At 42.6% G+C, this 21,550-nt stretch overlaps 1 protein-coding gene across 1 annotated transcript; it reads left to right on the plus strand.

Moving 5' to 3' along the window:
• Nucleotides 1-19,333: 19,333 nt before the first annotated feature.
• LOC125001194 (protein NLRC3-like) lies at nt 19,334-21,309 on the plus strand (the record flags this gene model as incomplete). The annotated part of the gene is made up of 2 exons (XM_047577112.1): nt 19,334-19,860; nt 21,237-21,309. Coding segments are annotated over 2 exons (600 nt in total), but the record flags the coding sequence as incomplete, so codon positions are not given.
• Nucleotides 21,310-21,550: the final 241 nt, after the last annotated feature.

Here is a 21,550-nt window from a genome sequence, read left to right on the forward strand (position 1 = left end):
ATTAATTTAATTAATCTTTTTCTTTTCAAGTAAACCAAACTAAAATACATACATACATTTTTCACCTTCAAACTTGACAAAAGACATTTCTTCCCATTTTCATTCACATACATCTCAGGGATACGTTCGTCTCTTTTAATCACATAGTCTCTTAATAATGTCGGTCCATTCCAGAGGTGTGCTACTTTTTATTCTCTCATATATTCTCTACTTCCCATGCCATCCAGCTCACACACAGTGTGACAGTTTGAGGGCAGTCCATTTTATTTTATAGTGATTGTGGGTTTTAGGGGTGCTGGCCAGGTTTCTCTCCTGGCATTTAAGATAATTAGCTGAGTCAGTCAGTTTTTTTTTTCAGTGTAGTTATTTTTTATGTATTTATTTGTATGCATTATGTTCCTGTGTGTATATAAATTCCAATCTGGGTTTTCTCAAAAGTTCTTATAAAAAAAAAAAAAATGCAACTCAGTTGATTCTCAAAACAAAAACACTTTCAGTTCGATTCCGATTGATGACGGTTTATAGTTTTGAGAAAAAAAAGGAATACAAAATTAAAGAACAACCCATACGGGCTTCTCACTGCCCTGTTAATCGGTCAGTCCAGTCCAGTCCAGTCAGTTTGGAGTCCTGTCCAGTTTGTTGGTGGATGACGGTGAGGACCGAAAACCGGCTTCTGCTGCCAGGGAAGTGAGGGCAAATGGCAATCAGGATGACTAGTGGGAGGACGCAAGGACGGAATTTTGATTTCAGAAGTAGGGGCGTTTCGGTGGCCTGCAGATACGAGGCATTTCACAAGGCTGATATTTAGTGAGGTGACCAGCGCTGTTGCACTGTCAAAGATCTGTTGGAATGTCCCCTTGTTCTTTTCTCTTGTGCTGCAGTCCCTGGGAGACCCCCGATCTCTCCGCATCAAAATGGTTTGTCAGGACCCCATTTACTTTCACACAGCTATTGGCACTGCCGTCAAACCTCTTCACCCATCCCACCATCTCTCCCCGAACCCAAACTTTCTCCGGTACCCTGAATATGAACCTATGCTCTACTCTATCTACTCTATTATTCCAGTCTAATCCTAAGACCACTCCTCCTTTCCCATCCTGTTAAATGTGTTTCTATTACGTCTCTGATTTTGGCTATTGTATTTGCTATGTCTCTGTGTAGTCTGTACTATGTTCCCTATCACTCCCTTTATCCTATTTGCCAACACTTTATTTAATATCTTATGATCTGTATTTAATAAACTAATTGCTCTGTAGTTTTTCAAATCTAAACCTGCTTCCTTTCTTTTTAAATATTATTGATATTACACCCTCTCCCATCCTATCCTGCACTTGCCCTGTTCTCTCCATCCCCTTGAATACATCTACTAAAATTGACGCTACCTCATTTTTGTAAACTTTGTACCACTCAGCTCCTATCCCATCACTTCCTGGACTCGTTCCACTTTTCAACCCTCCTATCGGCTCTATCACCTCCCTCTCATTTATTTCTCTATCACACCATTCCCTATCCTCTTCACTCAGTTTCTTTTCTACACTTTCCATCATCTATACTTCCTTGATCTATGTCCATTTTTTTTATAGAGCTCCCCATAAAATTCTTGTACCCTCTCCAGAATTTCCACTTAATCTACTATCTTTTTCTGTTTTCGTCATTATTTTCCTTCATGTATGTCCTATTGTTTCCTTTTCTCTAACCCTAAAAAGTACCCTGTACACCTTTCACCTTCTAATGCATGTTTTGTTTCTTACTTCTTAGAATCGCTCCTTTTTCATTTTTTCCTCTCAAACTTCTCTAACTTAATCTTTACCTCTATATGATTATTTATATTTTAACCTTCGTCATTATCTGCTCTATTTAACTGTTCCCTTAATTTTTGTTTCAAAACCTTTTCCTCCATCATTTTCCCTTTTCTTTTCTTACTATATCTAATACAAATTTGTTTAATTAGATTTTTTTATCTTCTCCCATCTTTCCCCTATACCAGTGGGTCCCAAACTGGGGGGAGTGCCCCCTGGTAGCGGGGGTGCGAATGGAATGAATGAATCAATCAATAAATGGCACATTTATTAGCATAACATGGACAAGTTTTTGGCGGGGTTCCCACGTAAATGCAAAGCAGAGGATGAAGAATCGGCAAATGTGCTTCCAAAGCAACTGCCTAAGAAGGGAAAAGAAGGGAAAAGAAGGGAAAATATGACAACACATACCTTGTCTTTGGCTTCACCTGTATAATGGTGGGTTATGAGGAGAGACCGCAGTGTGCTGTCTGTCTTCAAGTGCAAGCTTGTGACAGCTTGAAGCCGAACAAGCTAAGACGCCACTTGGAGACAAAACATCCAGAGAACAAAGACAAGCCAGTTGAGTTTTTCAGACAAAAACTCGTAAACTGCCGTGCTCAACAGTCTCTCTTTACTAAAGCTGCATCCATGCCGGCAAGTGCTCAACCTGCCTCATATAAAGTTGCCTATAAATAGCTGCACATAAATAGCAGAGGAATTAATACTTCACTGTGCTATGGACATGTTTTCATCTATGCTTGATGACACTGCAGCCAGCAAACTAAGGGCTATTCCTCTGTCCAACAACACCTGTGGGGACCTGCACAGACGGGGCGCAGGCTATGGCTGGCAACGAGGAGGGCTGCAAGCGCTGATCAAGTGCGTCTCCCCAGTGCGCAGTGGACGCACTGCATGATACACCGTGAATCACTGGTGTCTAAACAGCTGAGTCCTGAGCTGAATGATGTTATGACTGACGTCATTGCCACCATCAACTACATCAAAATACGAACCGTCAAAACCCGGATTTTTTTGGCACTGTGCGAGGAAATGGCCTCCGACCACGAAGCTGTTCTGTTTCACAGCGAGTCCCGTTGGCTGTCATGTGGGAAGGTGCTGTCCAGGGTATTTAAACTGCGAGATGAAATCCACATCTTTTTGGAGGAAGAGAGCATTGATCTTGCCCACAAACTGTGACAAGTTCCTCATGAAACTTGCATACCTCAGTGACATGTTTCTGAAACTCAACGAAGTGAATTTGCAGTTGCAGCGCACAAATACACACCTCCCCCATCTGGCAGATAAATCCCATCATTCATCAGAAAACTTCAGATGTGGCTGCAGCGAGTGAAAGATGGAAATGTGGACTCATTTGAGAATCTGAAAGCATTCATTGAAGTCAACAATCTGCAGAACACAGTGATCCCATGCATGAAAGCACACATCTCCGCTCTTCAGAAACATTTCAAGAAATACTTCCTGATGCAGGATCCCAATGACTGGATCCGTGACCCTTTCAGTGCAACACCACCTACCAACTTAAGCACATCAGTGGATGAACAGTTCATTGATGTCACCTCTGATTCAACAATGAGGCTGCAGTTTCAGTCAAAGACACTTGCTGCTTTTTGGATTGGAGTGGATAAAGATTATGCACTGCTAGTTAAGAGAGCCCTGGCCATTCTTCGTCCTTTTGCCACATCCTACCTATGTGAGATACTGAAACAGAGTCTGAAAACTAAATATGTGTGTGTCCTGTTGTTTTTTTTACTCTTTTCCTATTCTAACAAATCCCTAGTCTGTTTATTATTCTCATCCTCTTGAATAAATCCTGTGTTTAATATCCACATCCCTCCTCCTACCTCTTCTTTCCCCACCTTAACCTCGAAACATGACCCTATCATGATCACTGAAACTGTTTCCTTGATGCCTTGCTCTATCAATATATCCAACAATCCCACACTGCACACCAAATTTATCTTCCCCCTTGTGTGTCCTCTCTTCTCGGATTCTCTTCTCTCCATGCATCTATGAGCCCCTTTTCCTTCATTAACTGGGAAACAGCATTTTTTCTTCATCTTTCCCACCTAAATCAACACCCTTACCTACGATTTGAAATTTTAAAATTGAAATCCCCAACTAAATACACTTCCACACAATTAATATTTTTTAGTTCTCTAATAATTCGGGCACTTATCTTTTCTATACTTGGAAAAATATATTTTTTTAAAATCTGAATTCTCTTTCTCTATATTTAAATTCTCACCAAAATTCTCCCTGTTTTATCTTTATACACCTCTTTTATGCTCTACAATATCCTTTTTAATCATTATTGATAACCCCCTTGTATTTCTAGCCCCCATTATATAATATATAGATCCGCTCCACTCCTCTCATTTCCCTTTAACTATGTCCTCGTCCCAATTAGTTTCTTGTATACATATCACTACGGTAAGGGCAAATAATAGCTCTTTTATTTTCTTAGTAAATTTTTGCGTTGACAGAAGTTATTGTGGCCATGAAGCAATAAAATATAAATAGAACCAAAAAGCAAACATTTAAACCAAACATTAAAACCTCTCTTTCATTGTCCAAACCGCTTGCCTGAGAGGCTCTGAAAGGTCCTCCCCAACTCCGATTGTCCATCCTCTTCGCCTCTTCCATGTCCATTCAACCAGCCTCCATCCTTTCCTTGTTCAGCAAGAGCGTTCGATTCCTCTTCACCCTCTCCATTTGCGCTCTTGCTGTCCTCACTAACCTGCTTCACTTTCTCCACTCCACAGACATCCTTTTCATCAGTTTCTGGTTTCTTCCCCCGATCCCCATGTCCTCCTCACCCTTATCTAAGTCCTCAGTATAACTTTGCCCTCCTTCTCGCGGTTGTCTCATCCATTGTCCTCCTCCACCTCCTCGTCCATCTCCTCCTCCGTCCTTCCCCCCTCTGCGCACTCCGGGTGCGAGTGGCCACTTTCCCCCCACCGAAGCACTTGAACTCCAGCATTCTCTAAGCAGTGACCCCACTACACTTGAATTTGTCCGTCGTGGATCACACGGAAGTACCTGTGCCCCTCAAAAGTTTCAAGTATGGCAGCCCCCCGGGACTTGCTCGTTGAAACGGGATTTTAAAAATCTCGTGCCATCAACAACACGACAGTGGCCGACCCCCATTCATTAAGTTTTTCCATAATCATGTTGTCCTCCAGAAACACAGGTAAGTTTTAGGAAGGAAACGACCATGTCTTTAATCATATACCCATCCAACCCCCTGGCACCCATTAATTCTTATCCCAAACCAGCTTTGCCTTCCCGGGCACCATCCTTAAAATCGTAATTTCAAATTTCTTGTCCGTCTTCATTCTGCATCTCACAACTTCTCCACACTCCTTCTCACCCACACCCTTCAGCAAGCCCATTACCTCAAATTAAATTGCGTACCTTCCACCTCCACTTCCATTGCACAAAGTCGGTTTTTCTGTTTGCTCAACACCATTTGAGAGAAGGACTTTCTGGGACCTCAGATAAAAAGTTGTTGTTTCTCATGTGACTTGAAAGATTATAAAGCCACCTCTGAAGAGTTCTGAGTCCACAAATCCACAGTCAGACAGACGTGAACAAATGGAGGAGGTTTAAGACAATGCTTAGCCTCCACAGAATCAAAGGTGCCAGGTAGTCAAATAACAAAGATCACTCCAGTATTCAGATCGGGCGTGTTCAGGGTGGTATGGCCCGCAAGCAACGTCAGCTGTCAAAAAAGCAGTATATATAAGTGGTCAAAATCATCTTGCATGTATCCTGATGATGGAAATGTTCCTATGTCTCCTGATGAAAATGAAAAGCTTACAGCACCTGGTATTCCCAGGCGGTCTCCCATCTAAGTAGTAACCAGGCCCGACCCTGCCTACCTTCCGAAATCAGACAAGATCAGGTGTGTTCTTTTTTTTTTTTCTTTTTATTAGTCTTCAATCACAAATTTACACTTCACGTCAACTTTTGCACATAGACCAGAAATTAAGCAAACCTTTCATAGTTCTCATGAATGTATCAAAACAAAAAGCAAAGAATCAAACTGAAGTGAAAATACAAATCCAACTCTCACCAATTCAACAAAACTCCCCCCTTTTCGCCATCACAAATAAACTTATTCCCACTCATGAAAAATTCCCTCACCTCCTCTCCCCCATACTTGCAGTTCAGTTCAATATCTCTTTTCATCATTGTCTTAAAAAACAAATCTTTAAATTTGTACATTTCTCCCTTCAAATGACCCATAATTCCTTCTATATACAACTGACAATCTGGCATTGGCTCAAAGTGTAGTTAATTAGCCAAAAATTCAAAATCTTTTTTTTTTCAAAGTAAACCAAACAGAAAGAGCTTCCTCCACCCCTCCTTCAGCTCTGATCCCAAGTCGCCAATGTTCTTCAAAATTTTTTTCCCAGGAAATCAAGAAATCAACTAACTCAAAACAATCCAAAAAAAGTGCAAAAAGCTCTCATGGCCACTTTTACATACATCACACATTGCACTTACAGCTTTAAATTTATTTTATGAAACACCACATTAGTATATATTCTGTTATGTTTTATAAGGAAATCGTTATTTTCACACTCTATACTGTTATATTTTATGTTCCCATTCAACCATATCTTCTTAACATCCAAATCGTCGAACACGCCGGCCCAAACTTTCTCTGCTGCTGGCTCTTTTATCACATCAGCTATTAACCATTCATATACCTTTTTCATCTTCACATTTGCAAAGAGGCATTTCTTCTCTTTTTCAATCACATACATCTTAGGTGTACGCTTGTCTTGCTTAATCACACAGTCTCTATTTATAATATTTGTCCATTCCAGAGGTATACTACTTTTAATCCGCTCATATATTCTACTGACTTTTTCTTTGCTTTCCATACCATCTAAATCACCACAGAATCAAAAAATACAATTCAATCTCAAAAACCCGGGGATGACCTCATAAATAATATCCCTTGACTTTTTTTAATATTTGCCACCATGAATTGTGGCTCATACAGATTTTTTATTATTAAATTAAATTTCTCATTGAGACACAAGGGTAGGTTAACAAACATTTGCAACCCATCACACTCATATTCTACTTTTGGTAGAAATTTTCTCCATGCTTCAAACACCTCCCTGTAAAACTCTGGGATTTTAACTGTCATTGATTGTTTGAAACCCATAAACAAACCATAGTCTCCTATCCCACCCACTTCATCCACGTGTTTCCTTAAAAACTCCTTCCATCCATAGTTCAATCCACACTCCATGTATTTTTGGATCGTTCTTACTCTTATTGCCGTTCTTTTCATTTCCAAATCAATGAGCTTCAGCCCACCCTCCCTCTTCTTCCCTATCAAAGTTTTTTGTGCAATTTTCACCCCTTTCCCCTCCCATATAAAGTCACAAATAGTTTTGTTTAACACATTCATAACCCACTCTGGCATGTCTAACACTCTCATCACATACACACAAACTGAGAATAACAAACTATTCACCACCATCACTTTTTCCTTCAGTCTCAGTTTTCTCCCCCTCCGTAGTGTACATACTGTTTTTATCTTATTAACCCACTCCATCCATGTCTCATCTCAACCTCTTTGCTTGCCACCCCTAAGCACACCCCCAAACACCTTCATGTATTTCTCCTCCACCCTTAAGCCCATTTCTATCCTCTCTACATCTCCAATGTAAAATGATCTCTCATTTAGTTTTGTTGTTTTTGGGCTCCTGATGCCCGTCCATATTTTTTCCATTATCTGTACACCCTTTTTCACACTATTGTTGTCCCTGACCGTAATAGTTGTGTCATCTGCATATTGATTGATGACAAAGGTCCCTCCATAGGGCAACTGAACACCTTTCACCTCCTGGTCAGTTTTGATCAGCATCGCCAGGGGCTCAACAACTATTGCGTAAACTAATGCTGACAAGGGACATCCCTGTCTCACTGATCTCTCCACATCAAAATGGTCTACCGTTTACCTTCACGCGGCTCTTGGCACTGTCATACAGCCTCTTTACCCATCCCACCATCCTCTCCCCGAACCCAACTTTCTCCAGTACTCTGAACAAGAATCTGTGGTCTACTCTATCAAAGGCCTTATTCCAGTCTATTCCCAGCACTACTCCCCCTTTCCCATCCTGTTTCATGTGTACTATTTAAATCCTGATTGTGGCTATTGTGTCTGCTATGTCTCTTCCAGTAGCTGTACCCTGCGTGTTCTCTACTATGTTCCCTATCACTCCCTTCATCCTATTTGCCAGGACTTTAGTTAGTAATCTATAATTTTGTATTTAATAAACTAATTGGCCTGTAGTTTTCCAAATCAAACCCCTACTTCCTTTCTTTTTGTATTTTAAATTAATATAACACCCTCCCCCATCCCTATCTTCTGCACTTCCCCTTTGTTCTTTCCATCCCCTTGAATACATCTACCAAAATTTGCGCTACCTCATTTTTGTACGCTTTGTACCATTCGATGCCTATCCCATCACTTCCTGGACTCTTTCCACTTTTCAACCCTCCTATCGGCTCTATATCCTCCTTCTTGTTTTATTCTCTACCCACACCTTTCCCAAATCCCCTTCACTCAGTTTTTTTCTAACACTTTCCATCACTTCATCTAGCTTTTTTGATCTATGTCCCCTTCTTATAGAGTTCCCCATAAAATTCTTGTACCCTCTCCAGAATCTCCACAAAAATCTACTATCTTTTTTCCCGTTTTTTTGTCATTAATTTCCTTTGATGTAATGTCCTATTCTGTTTTCTTTTCTCTAACCCCAAAAAATATCTTGTACACCTTTCACCTTCTAATGCATATTTTGCTTTACCTCTCAGAATCGCTCCTCTACATTTCTCCTTCTCAAACCTCTCTAACTTCATCTTTACCTCTATGTAATTGTTTATATTGTAAACCTCCTCGTTGTCTGCTCTACTTAACTCCGCCCTCAATTTTTGTTTCAGAGCCTTTTCCTCCTTCATCATTTTCCCTTTTCTTTTCATACTATATCTGATACTAATTTCTTTAATTAAAATTTTCATCTTCTCCCATCGTTCCCCTATGCTGTTGTCTAGCCTGTCATTTTCTTTGCACTCCTCTTCTCCTATTCTCTGGGCCCCTAGCAATCCATAATCTGTATCTTGTACTCATCCTCTTCAATTAATCCTGCGTTTAATAACCACATCCCCCCTCCTACCTCTTTTTTTCTCCACCTTAATTCGAAACATGACCCCAAATCATGGTCACTAAAAGCTATTTCCTTGATGCCTTATTTTGTCGATGTACCCAATAACCCCACATTGCACCAACACCAAATCAATTCTACTTTGTTTTAGAACCCCATCTGCCCATCTGCCTCCTTGTGTATTCTCTCTTCTCCGGGTTCTCTTCTCTCCATGCATCTATAAGCCCCTTTTCTTTCAATCAGCTCGGACAGCATGTTTCTCGATCATTCCCACCTAAAATCAACTCCCTTACCTACATCTAGACGACTACATTTTATATTGAAGCCCCAACTATAATACACTTCCCTGCAATTATATTTTTAAGTTCTTTAATAATGCAACACTGATCTTTGGAACGAATATATTTTAATTTAATCTGAAATTCTATTTCTCTATATTTAAATTCAAATCACCAAAATTCTCCCTGTCTCATCTCTATATACCTCTTTTATGTCTTTGACAACATCCTTTTTAATCATTATTGCTACCCCCCTTGCATTTCTAGCCCATTATTATAATTTTATAGCTCCCCCCATTCCTCTTTCATTTCTTTAACTATGTCCTCGTCCCAATAAGTTTCTTGAATACATTTTAAATATCGCTGCGGTATGCAAATAATAGCTCTTTTATTTTTCTCTTATTTCTTAGCCCATTTGCGTTAATAGTGGTTATTGTGGCCAGGGAGAGCAAAACTGAATATAAAAAGAAACCGAAAAGCAAACTTTTAAAACCCAAAGACTATACAATCACCATACCGGACTTCGTTCCTTTTCGCTCCTCTCTTTGTCTTTCCTCCGCCTTCCGCTTTGCTGAGAATCTTTGAAAAAATCTTTGTCAAGTCCCATTTCCGTTCTCTTTCCCCTCTTCCATGTCCATTAAAACGTCCCCCGGTCCTTTTCGCATTCCCCTTTTCCCTTTGTTCGGCAGCAGGGTTCGGTTCCTCTCCACCCTCTCCTTTTCGTTCTTGTTGTCCTCGCGAACTTTGTTCACGTTCTCCGCTCCACCGACATCCTTTCCACCAGTTTTCGGATCCTCCTCTTCCTCGATCCCCATGTCCTCCTCACCCTTGTCTAGGTCCTCTGTTTGACCTTGGTTTCCTTTGCCGTCGTGGTTGTCGCGTCCGTTCTCCTCCTCCACTTCCTCATCCATCTCCTCCTCCGTCCTTCTCCTCTCCGCGCACTCCCGTGCGTAGTGGCCACTCTCTCCGCACCTGAAACACATTGAACCCCGGGGCATTCTCTGAAGATGTGTCCCGGCTTGATGCATTTTCTGCACACTTGGATCTGTCTATCATGGATCACACGGAAATACTCCACGCCCCTCATGGTTTCAAATTTAGTGGCGTATGGCAGCGACCTGACTTGCTCGTTGAACCGGACCTTTAAAAATCTCGTGCCGTCGGCACTGTCTGTGCCCGGCCACACATTCATTAAGTCTTTCCATGATCGTGCGGTCCTCCAGATACACGGGTAAGTTTAGGAAAGAGACGACCATGTCGCTGTTCGTTATGTCACGTCCGATCACTGGCACTCCATTTATTCTTATGCCGTCAATCAACTTTGCCTTCCCGGCACCATCCTTCATTGTGATTTCAAATTTCTTCATTCTACAACCTAAAATTTCCCCACACTCCTTCTTTACACCTTTCAGCAGGTCCATTACCGTGATTGATTTCGTATCTTCCACCTCCACTTCCACCGTCAGCTCCCTCTCCATCTTTTTCGTGTTTACAGCCATTCCTTGCTCCTGAGCGTTCATTGTCTTCCTCCCCTTGATTCCTCATCATAAGCTTAAGCAGAGAAAAAAAAAAATAATCTCCCGAACAGCCCGAGAGCCGTCGGGGAAATTACGGGGACAATAAGCCCAAAAGATCAAATAAAACAACTATCTTCTGATTTAACCAAAGAACAAAATTATCACAGGGGAGATGTCAGGCCGTCGCTGTGCAAATACGAAATTCGCGCCACTCGCGATCACCACTCCCAGTGGGACGTGTTCAGGTTGGTAATGGCCATAAGCAACGTCAGCTGTCAAAAAATACACAAGCCTCATTAAACACCATGGGGAAAACCCTCACCCGGGCATAAAGGGGGGTTCCCTGCCCTGTCGGTTACTGTCGGTTTCCTTTCCCGCTCCCATTGGGACAGTTGAGGAAGTGGGCTGGGCCGGACGGCTCCCCGACCTAAGTTGGGTGGTGGAGGCATGTGGAGGGGGCGTGGTGCATCAGCTGCAGAGGAGAGGTGTGGGGAGGGCTCTGGAGAGGGTCTGTGAAGCTGGGGAACCCATGGTGGTAGCAGACATATGGCATGCGCTCAATGGGGCTCGCCAAACAAAAATCAGACGTATCAAAGCGTGCATTCGCATGGATCCAACCACCTTTCCTTTGTACATTCCAGTCAACGTGGAATAGAGTGCACATGTAGGAGTGCCAAACTCCTCCCTATCCATGCCGCAATTTAAATATGGAAATGAATTTAAATAGGGCCTACATCGGGGATTCCCCCCCTCTGTAAAAATCAGATGATTCAGTATGAGTGAAGCGAAAAACAGAACTTCACTTAGTCTGAGGTCGAAGTGTTTATTAAATCAAGTAGAGACACAGATTTTCCTATTTGGTAGCCTGTCGTCAGGCATAAACACAAAAAGATAAGTGTGTGGGAGCGTGTGTGTGAAGCTGTTAATGATGTGGGGTCGGAGCAGCTCGCACACAAGGAAATCAAAAAGAAATGGTCTGATATAAAGGTGGAAGTGAAGTGGAGTATTTCCCCTGGACCTGTCCAAGCAGCACCAGCGTCCCTTCACCAGGCTGATTGCCCTTTCCAACACTCCCGAGTTTCAGGAACCAGAGGTCATCCTCTCTTGGTCAGTGCGGGTTGGTGAGAGCGGGTCAACAGCTACGGTGGCCCTGGGTAAAAATAAAGGCAGAAAACACGTGAAATAGATTTAGTTTCCTTTGTTCATACACATTTGAATGATCACATTTTTTTCTAATTATAGGTGCTTTAGTGGGAAACGAATACTTAGGACAACACAACTTTATTAAAAAATAAATTATTTACCACCGGGAAGCCACACATCGTGCACTGTCCCCAGCCTCCAGCCTGTTCCCAACCAGCTCTTGGGTCAGAATGAACAAATCCGCATTGAACCAGGCCCACCTTGCCACGATTCAATGAGCTACATTTGTGCATCACATAAAATTTGAACATTTATGGAATGAAAATGTTCCTGTTGACAAAACAAATTCATCCTGTGATGCCAATAGCTCCGATTACATTAGGGAAATCAGCTCTTGCGCAAATATGCGTTTTAAAATGTTGGCCTGTTCAACACACTGTAATGGGAACTTGATGTATGTGGATGACATTCGGGTGATCCCTCCCACACAGCTGGCATTGCTTGACTCAGGGTTGACTGACCCCTGATCGTATTCGGCCAGTTCCCGAGGAAAGCCCCTGTTGCCCAGGAACCCAGAGTGTTCAGCACCTGTGTGGGCATGGACAACCCCTTTTCCCGCTGTGTTGCGCTCTGGGGTTTGGCTGTAGCTTGCGTACAGCTGGAGTAAATACGGCCCTCAGTAAACAAAAGACTCATGATCAGTTGTTGGTCTTTGAAAAGCAGATGTTCATGTACCAAACCCCTCCCCCTCCGCCTAATGTTACAATTGCGATGTCTTCCAACAAAGATTACTTAAATTTCACATTACTGACAGTTCCTCATATCGCCTCTTAGTGGTCCAAAGGACAAGTGAAAGGGTGTAAGTCAGCCATGAAGATAGCGGAGGGCACCGCAAAAATTCCAGGTCATTTCACTTTTGAAAAACTGAACATTGATGGGGCGCAGCCACTTTCGGGTGCACCCAATTTTTTTACATAGGCCCCTTGTCTGTTTAAGTGGTGCAGACATATGTGGTTGCTACTTGCCTAGCACGTTGCCATAGAGATTGATATGAGTTCGAGCGCCGTTACTGGCTGTGCGAACAGGAGAGAGGGAAATGGAAATGGAGACAGAAACAAAAAACGGAGACGGGGGTTTCGGCAAGTGGGGTATTCCCATTAAAACTTTCAGTTTATAGCTCGAAAGGTCAAACATTTGAGTGAAATGCACTCTATGCCCAGGAAACAAGTTTCTTTCAACAGCTTGCAAGTCAATGACAACCTGTCCAAGCATTTTGCAGCCCAGCATGGCAATACCAACCTTGTGGCAAAAGATCCCTCGCCGGTCATCTGAAGTAATCGATGAGCAGCCAACCCCACCTAAACAGGCAAAGCTTTTTTCAAGTGTTGGAGCGCAGAAGCAGGTAACACAGAAAGACATTAACAGGCTGGTTGCTGGGTCCGTTGTAGAGAACATGCTTCCCCAATTGACTATTGAATCACCCAGGTTTCAAAAAAATACTAGATGAAATAGTCACGACTCGCAAGCCAATGTCCAACAGGACCTGTTGTTTGTGGATTTAACAGTGCGGGCAAAACCCTCTTGTGTGGTTTCAAATGGTTTTATAAGCCATGTTGTATACATTTATAAAAAAAAACATAAGAGATGATAGGGCTGTGATGTCCGTCCATGTATCCACTCGGTAAATTCAGAAATGGGAAAGTAATAAGTAGTGAAGTTACTTTTCAAATGCAGTAACTAGTAAAGTAATGTCACTACAATTCACAGAAGTAACTAGTAAAACGTGAGTAATTACTTTTTGGAGTAACTTCCCCAACACTGATGACGAGAGCTGCACTGTAAAAAATTACTACTAAAGATGTAAAAATGACTACTAAAAGATACATTACGAGAAAAATACCAATTAGAAATGCACAAGATTTATTTATTGGAAGATGTATTGTTAAAAATAAATGACCAATAAGGAATACATTGTAAAAAAAAAAAATAAAACATTACATAAAAAATACAAAAAAAAAGGTGGTGGAGTGATGAACTGCATGAAGCCAATTGACTATAACGTTCAACTACAACTGTCCACATCCTATGACACTGATATTCCAAACGCAGTTCAAACACAACTCAATGAATGACCAGATATCAAAGTCCTACAGCTCCACCCAGCCAACCCACTCTTTTCTGGCTCAAACCATAGATAGAACCAAGTGAATTGCAACCCAAGGTGCTTTACACATAGAACAAACCAAATATAATACAAGTCCGCAGGAACGTCCCACTGCCCACCCCCACTCACACAAACACAATGCAAAAACGCATAAGGGAGGGATATAAAGAGCACAGTTAAAATGAGTGACATGGCTGACAGGGATGGACTAGTGGGGAAACAGGGCCCATCACAGAGGACCGTCCACACTAGGACTCGATCACACCCCCAAGTGAAGGACAACACAGCAGGGGACCACCCCACCCAGGCAGACGGAGGAGTCCATGCCAACAACCACAGGCACAACCCACCACCCCCGCTAAGCCGGGACCATCCCCCACCGTGTCATCACAGCTCCCAGAGAGGACGGTCCTCAGTGAGGAAACACTAAGTTGGAGGAAAAGATTAAAACAACAACAATAACTAGAAAATCCCTCGGGGAAATTTTGAAAGGGCTACGGGGGTTGGTGCCGGGGTTGGAAATGTGTGGGACACAGGATAAAGCAGTAAAAAACAGCAGAGACATCAAGGAGTCCCTGATTAATAAATTTGGTCTCAGGTGTGGCCCGGGCCCCTGCGGCTTAGGGGTTGCCGTGGCAACCCAAGGTGATTGTCAATGACGACAGAACCGTGCGGATTCGGGACACAGAGAGACGTGGAGAAATAGGCTGATTTTCCCACTTTTCGCTGGTCTTACATTTTGGCTTCGTAAGACCTTCCTGAAGACTGTGATTTGTTTTTTTGTCCTTCTAGAGAAAATATTTTGGATAAACTTGCGTTAAAAACAGTGGTCACTTTTTCTCTCAGAAAATCTTGCATTGGAGTGAATGGAGAGCAGACAGGTACTTACGTAACTGAGGCTTGCAGTTTAAATTCTGTACGTCTCACTGCTTTGCTGAGCACATTGTGAGAGACAGAACAAGTTTGTCTACAACTGTGGAAAAAAAAAAATCTTGTGTCTAGTATATAAATTGTGGCTGTGACGAGCGTGGAAAGAGAAACATTTCAAGCCATTTCACACACGTGCCTTCACTCTAACTAACAAGCTTGTGCACTCTAAAACGGATTTCAACAGAAAATTCATGGTATTGAACAGTGATTTTTACTATAAATGATGAAGTGCGTGAAGCCCATTGTAATGGATTCAGAGACCCTTTGTTGTTTAGTCATGACTGAGAGCTGTGTTGCTTGTTCACTACTTTACTTCCTCTTCCTTTGTCTTTGGGTTTATTGCGTCTCCTACACTCCCCTGGGTGTTTCCTGGTCTCACTTTTACCAGGACGATTCTCAGATCGTTTTCTCCGTGTCAACCTCCCCCTGAAGGTAATGAATGATTTTATGAGTTAATGAGTTTTTAATGTTTTTTTCATTAAGAGCCCAGAATGATCTGTGAAGGAGTTTAAATCTCCCCACTTCATGCCACAGACCTTCAGCTCCACTTCCTCTTCTTCTGTGTAAAGCTGCTGTTTAGAAGTCAGGTTACTGTAATGTGCCCTGTTGAGTAAAGCTAGACATTAACTGGTGATGAGTGAAGCCTTTAAAGAGCAGCATGGTTGAGTTTAAATATCTGACTCTGACCGGTATGACAGAAAATATTTTCCTGGTGAAGAAAGGAACTTCTTTTATTCCATTTGATTCTTGGATGGAGGTTGGAGACAGTTTCAGTCATGATGTGGTTTTCAAGCTGATGTTCCCACCTGGGAAGACCTGGACCAGGACCAAAATTATAATCAGAACAGGACAGTGTATCTCCTCACGCCCAAAGTTTTAAATGGAAAATGTTTTCTCCCTCTGGTGGTGATGCAATGAACTGCATGAAGTCAGTTTACTGTGATGATCACTGCCCTCCACTGGGCACTGTCAGGAACCACAACTGTCCCATAATACTTATGTTCATTGACTGCAGTGTTTTAGCTCTAGTTTTCAAGAGGCTGATGATGAACACACTACTACTACTAACAGACTGACTGCTGGGTGGTCACTGCCCTCTGGTGCCCACATAACAGGAACTCCAGCTAAACATCACACTGAGGGGGTGAAGTGGTGAAAGTAACTCATACTTTAACTCCACCTCTTAAAAGCTTGTGACTCAAGTGAAGAGGGTTCGCTGTCATCTGACATCTGTGAAATGCTGTAACCAAAACATTGAAGTGACTGAATATTATTAAGGAGCGGAGCTTCTGGTCAGACTCAGTCTCAGTGAAGCATAAAGGGGTGTCCCCTAGGCTCCATCTAGTGACTGATAGTAGAAGCTACAACCAGCAGAGTTGGTTCCAGTGGATCTCTCATGAATGACGTGTGTTTTCTCTGCAGGTGTGGGACAAAGTGGAGCTGATGTGAATCCAGCCAGCATGGACCAGAGCGAACCCTCTGAGGTGACAGGACCATCTCTAAGTGTTTTTTAGTTAAAGATGTCAGTCCAGGACACCAGGACACTGGATAAAACATTAAGAGTCCAGATCTAGACTGAAGCTTCGCTGAACAACCACAGCCTGCTCACACACAGGAGGATCTTTCTGTACATGGTGTAGTTCAAGCTCAGTGTTTGGGGTTTTCATTCATAGTCACGGGTTTATTGTCACTTCTACAGGATGTTGATAGAAACATTCAGAGACGGGAGATACTGGTTCCCGTGGGCCCCCACTGTACTACATACACAATAACACAAGAATTTACAATTACTGCAGTACTAACTGCACCATTTTACACAAAACAGGAAGAGCCTCCATGAGGACAAACTGCCTGAGAATGAACCCTGTGGATTCAGAGGACATGTTCACATGTTGTCAGAGTTAAGATGACTGAGTTTCTCAGAAACTTCTACACAGACCTGTCACCCAAACCATCAGTAAAACCATCTCCTCCATCTCTCTGCAGCCTCCAGCCCCTCAGACCTGACTCTGAGGACCAGAATGAATATCCACTGTGGACCAATGAAGCTGTTGTTACAGCAGGTATGTTTTTAACATGTTATCTGAGTTGAAACTGAAGCTCAGGTGAGATGTAGAGAAGGTTCACAGCAGACAGTTGGATGATCTGATTAAAATGAAACTGTCCAACATGGAATCACAAAACAGCAACTGTTTGTATCAGTCAGTATTCAGTGGTGAATTCATGGGTGGGATGAAAAGAGACAAGAAAAGAAAAAAGAAAAAAAAGAAAGAAAAAAAAAGAAAAGAGACGGAGGGGACGGGATGGGTCGAGACGGTTTGAGGGATGTTAGTGATTTCACTAAAAACAACATGTGTTATTTGGTCAGAATAGAGGGTCAGAGAGACGAAAATAGAAGGGTTGGACAGTATGGGATAAAAATGTTTGAAGGAGATGGGATAAAGAAGATGGTATTAAAGGAGTCAAGTGAATGGGATGAAGTGTACTGCTCCACTATAAACACGACACTGCTACAAATCTCTGAGATGATTGTGTCCTTGTTCCTGTAGAGAAGTTGGTTGCCGGCATGAGGACTGAGTTTGTGAAAAGGATGTCGATAGAAGTCCTTACACAGCTCCTGGAGGCTCTCGTAACAGAAAGTGTCTTGACTGATTTGGAGAAAGAATCAATATCTGAGAAGAACTCAGTCAGAGCAGACAGGTACCCACTTCATTGACACTGTAAGAAAAAGGGGAGGGGAGGCCTGCAGGAAGTTGATCCGGCATCTTCAGTCCATAGATCCTGCTCTTTCCCATCACCTGGTTGCCCTCTGTTCAAACTGCTCAGAAAGGTGAGGCCACGTCTTTCTCTGGTCATGGTTTGTTTTAATGTTTTCTGGAGCTGTGAGGATGGAAAGCTTCTTCCTTAGGTTGTTCAACATGTTAAAACCTTAAGTTGGTCCTGAGATGACTAGAACACATACGCTCTTCACTTCAAAGCTGAATTCCTTCTCTTGTGTTTTTTTTTTTTTTTTTTTTTTGATATTTAAAAAAATTTCCCATTTGGTTGTACCTGTAACTGAGAAGAAGATCTACCAGATGTGAGGACACGTTCATGAGTAAATGTAGATCATTCCAAGGTTCCAGTAAGTGTTTTTTTTATGCTGTGTACTGTAAACTGCTCTACCCAAAACATCAGATGGGCTGATTTTCTGTTGTTGTGTCGTTCAGATGCTCATGATGAGTGTCGACGTAAACTTAAATCTGCTCTGAAGGAGAAGTTTTCCCGTCTGTGTTTGAGGGATTGCTAAAGCTGGAAAAAACAACCCTTCTGAATGAGATCTACACAGAGCTCTACATCACAGACGGAGGGACTGCAGAGGTCAATGATGAACATGAGGTCAGACAGATTGAAACGCATCCAGGGAAAACCCCACAGACCAGAAACAACCATCAGGTGTGAAGACCTCTTTAAAGCCCACGGGAAGACATAAACCAATCAGAAGACTGATGACAAAGGGAGTGGCGGCATTGGAAAAACAGTTTAACACAGAAGTTCACTCTGGACTGGGCTGAAGACAAAGCCAACCAGGACATCCTCTTCATATTTCCATTCACCTTTAGAGAGCTGAATGTGGTGAAAGAGGAAAAGTTCAGTTTGGTGGAACTTGTTCATCACTTCTTCACTGAAACCAAAGAAGCAGGGATCTACAGCTTTGAAGAGTTCCAGGTTGTGTTCATCTTTGACGGTCTGGATGAGTGTCGGCCTCCTCTGGACTTCCGCAAAACTAAGATCCTGACTGATGTCACAAAGTCCACCTCAGTGGATGTGCTGCTGACAAACCTCATCAGGGGGAAACTGCTTCCCTCTGCTCGACTCTGGTTAACCACAAAAAGTCCCACCTGCAGCAGTCAATCAAATCCTTTGCAACTCTGTTGACATGGTGACAGAGGTCAGAGGGTTCACTGACCCCCAGAAGGAGGAGTACTTCAGGAAGAGGTTCAGAGATGAGGAGCAGGCCAGCAGGATCATCTCCCACATCAAGACATCACGAAGCCTTCACATCATGTGTCACATCCCAGTCTTCTGCTGGATCACTGCTACAGTTTTTGGAGGATGTGTTGGAAACCAGAGAGGGAGGAGAGCTGCCCAAGACCCTGACTGAGATTTACATCCACTCCCTGGTGGTTTCAGCCAAAGTCAAGAAGGTCAAGTATTATGAAGGAGATGAGACAGATCCCCACTGGAGTCCAGAGAAAAGGAAGATGATTGAGTCCTGGGAAAACTGGCTTTTGATCAGCTGCTGAAAGGAAACCTGATCTTCTATGAATCAGACCTGACAGAGTGTGGCATCAATATCAGAGCAGCCTCACTGTACTCAGGAGTATTCACACAGATCTTTAAAGAGGAGAAAGGCCTGTACCAGATAAAGGTGTTCTGCTTCGTCCATCTGAGCGTTCAAGAGTTTCTGGCTGCGCTTCATGTCCATCTGTCCTTCATCAACTCTGGTGTCAACCTGATGGAAGAAAAAAAAACTCCTCTGTTGTCTAAAGTCTTTAAGAAACGAAAACCTCTCCATCAGAGTGCTGTGGACAAGGCCTTGCAAAGTCCAAATGGACACCTGGACTTGTTCCTCCGCTTCCTTCTGGGTCTTTCACTGCAGAACAATCAGACTCTCCTACAAGGCCTGCTGACACAGACAGGAAGTATCTCACAGACCAGTCAGGAAACTGTCCAGTACATCAAGAAGAAGATCAAGAAGAATCTGTCTGCAGAGAGAAGCATCAATCTGTTCCACTGTCTAAATGAACTGAATGATGGTTCTCTAGTGGAGGAGATCCAGCAGTCCCTGAGATCAGGACGTCTCTCCACAGATAAACTGTCTCCTTCTCAGTGTCAGCTCTGGTCTTCTCTTACTGTCATCAGGAGAAGATCTGGATGAGGGTTTAAACCTTAAAAAATACTTTCCTTCAGAGGAAACTCTTGAGGCGTTGCCAGTGGGGCAAAGCCTCCCGACAAAGCTCTGTAAGTTCATCATAAATAAATTCAAAGCAACCTGTCAGGTCACATAAGTTAAAGGGTTTTCTGTCATTGTCTCTTCAGACTGAGTGACTGTAACCTCTCAGAGAGAAGCTGTGAAGCTCTGTCTTCAGTCCTCAGCTCCCAGTCTTCTAATCTGAAACATCTGGACCTTAGTGAAAACAACCTGGAGAGTTCAGGAGTGAAGCATCTGTCTGCTGGACTGGAGAGTCCAAACTGTAAACTGGAGGCTCTGAGGTCAGTTTTCATTTCTTTTTTTCTCAGGCTTCTGAAGAATGGAGATACAGTTTAGATGAATTCTCTTGTCAGGACTGTCGGATAGAAAAGGAGCTCAAAGAGTTGAAATGAAGGAGCATCATGTTCCTGAACATCAGTAGGTATCTCCTCAGTCATCGGTAGTGGGTCTGATCACAAACCAAATCAAGTCCAGTCTTCACATGCGTTCACATTATCAGAGTTCTTGGTGTCACTAATCATTCTGCCTGTGGAGAAAGCCTCTTATAGTCTGACTCACTAATTTCACAACAAAATACAAACTGACCTCACTTCACACATACACAAAAAATACAAAATAAATTTAAAAAAAATGTATAAGAGAAAAATAGAATGAAAAATACAAAATAATAATGCTGATATCTGTACCACCTGTACCACAGACATTGTTCCCACCCACCTGCTGAGGGAAGTTTTTAATACCTTAGGTCCCACAGTCTCACTGTGTCAGTAGCTGGTTTATCTGCTTTCCATCATGTTTTTAAATATGCAGTTGTTCAGCCAATTCACAAAAACCAAACCTAGAATCTTTCGGCCATCTCAAAGCTCCCTTTTCTATCCAAGATCTGAAAAAAATTGTCTACTCCCAGCTTCTGTCTTTCTTACATAAGAGCAATATCCTGGATGAATTTTAGTCAATTTCAGTCATGCATAGCACATAGTCAGACTGCCTCCATGACACCAAACTAGGATGGCAAATAACTATCTCCCGAATTGACAGGAAGACAAAAGGGGGTCTATTGGCTCCTAAAATCCTCCAAGACACAAAATCTAAAATTTGCTAAACAATTCTTGGTGAAAAGTATTGTTTTTCCAACTATAATATTGCAAACTAAAATGATTCTCTCCTCTCTGACCTTAAAACGCAAACAGTCACCGATGCCTGATACTTAGATTAATTATTTGCAATTTGCTCTATTTAGGTATCAGCCAGACCTCTCTTTCCCAATTGCAGTTGGTCCAGAATTCTGCTGCCAGATTGCTAACGGGCACTAGGAGGAGAGAACATATATCACCAATACTAGTGTCCCTTCATGCACTTCAGCACTACATGGCCTAGCCCCCCAATGCATTTGTGACCTACTCTCCCCACTCTCCAACCCAAGATCTCTCAGATCTTCAAATCAGTTGCTCCTGACTGTCCCCCGGTTAAGGCAAAGAGGAAAGGGATCGCGCCTTGCTGTAGTGGCCCCAAAGCGTGGGGAAAAGTTTACCTTCGCAATCAGATGCCCACCTC

This window comes from Mugil cephalus, chromosome 23, assembly GCF_022458985.1.
Source record: "Mugil cephalus isolate CIBA_MC_2020 chromosome 23, CIBA_Mcephalus_1.1, whole genome shotgun sequence".
NCBI lineage: Eukaryota > Metazoa > Chordata > Actinopteri > Mugiliformes > Mugilidae > Mugil > Mugil cephalus.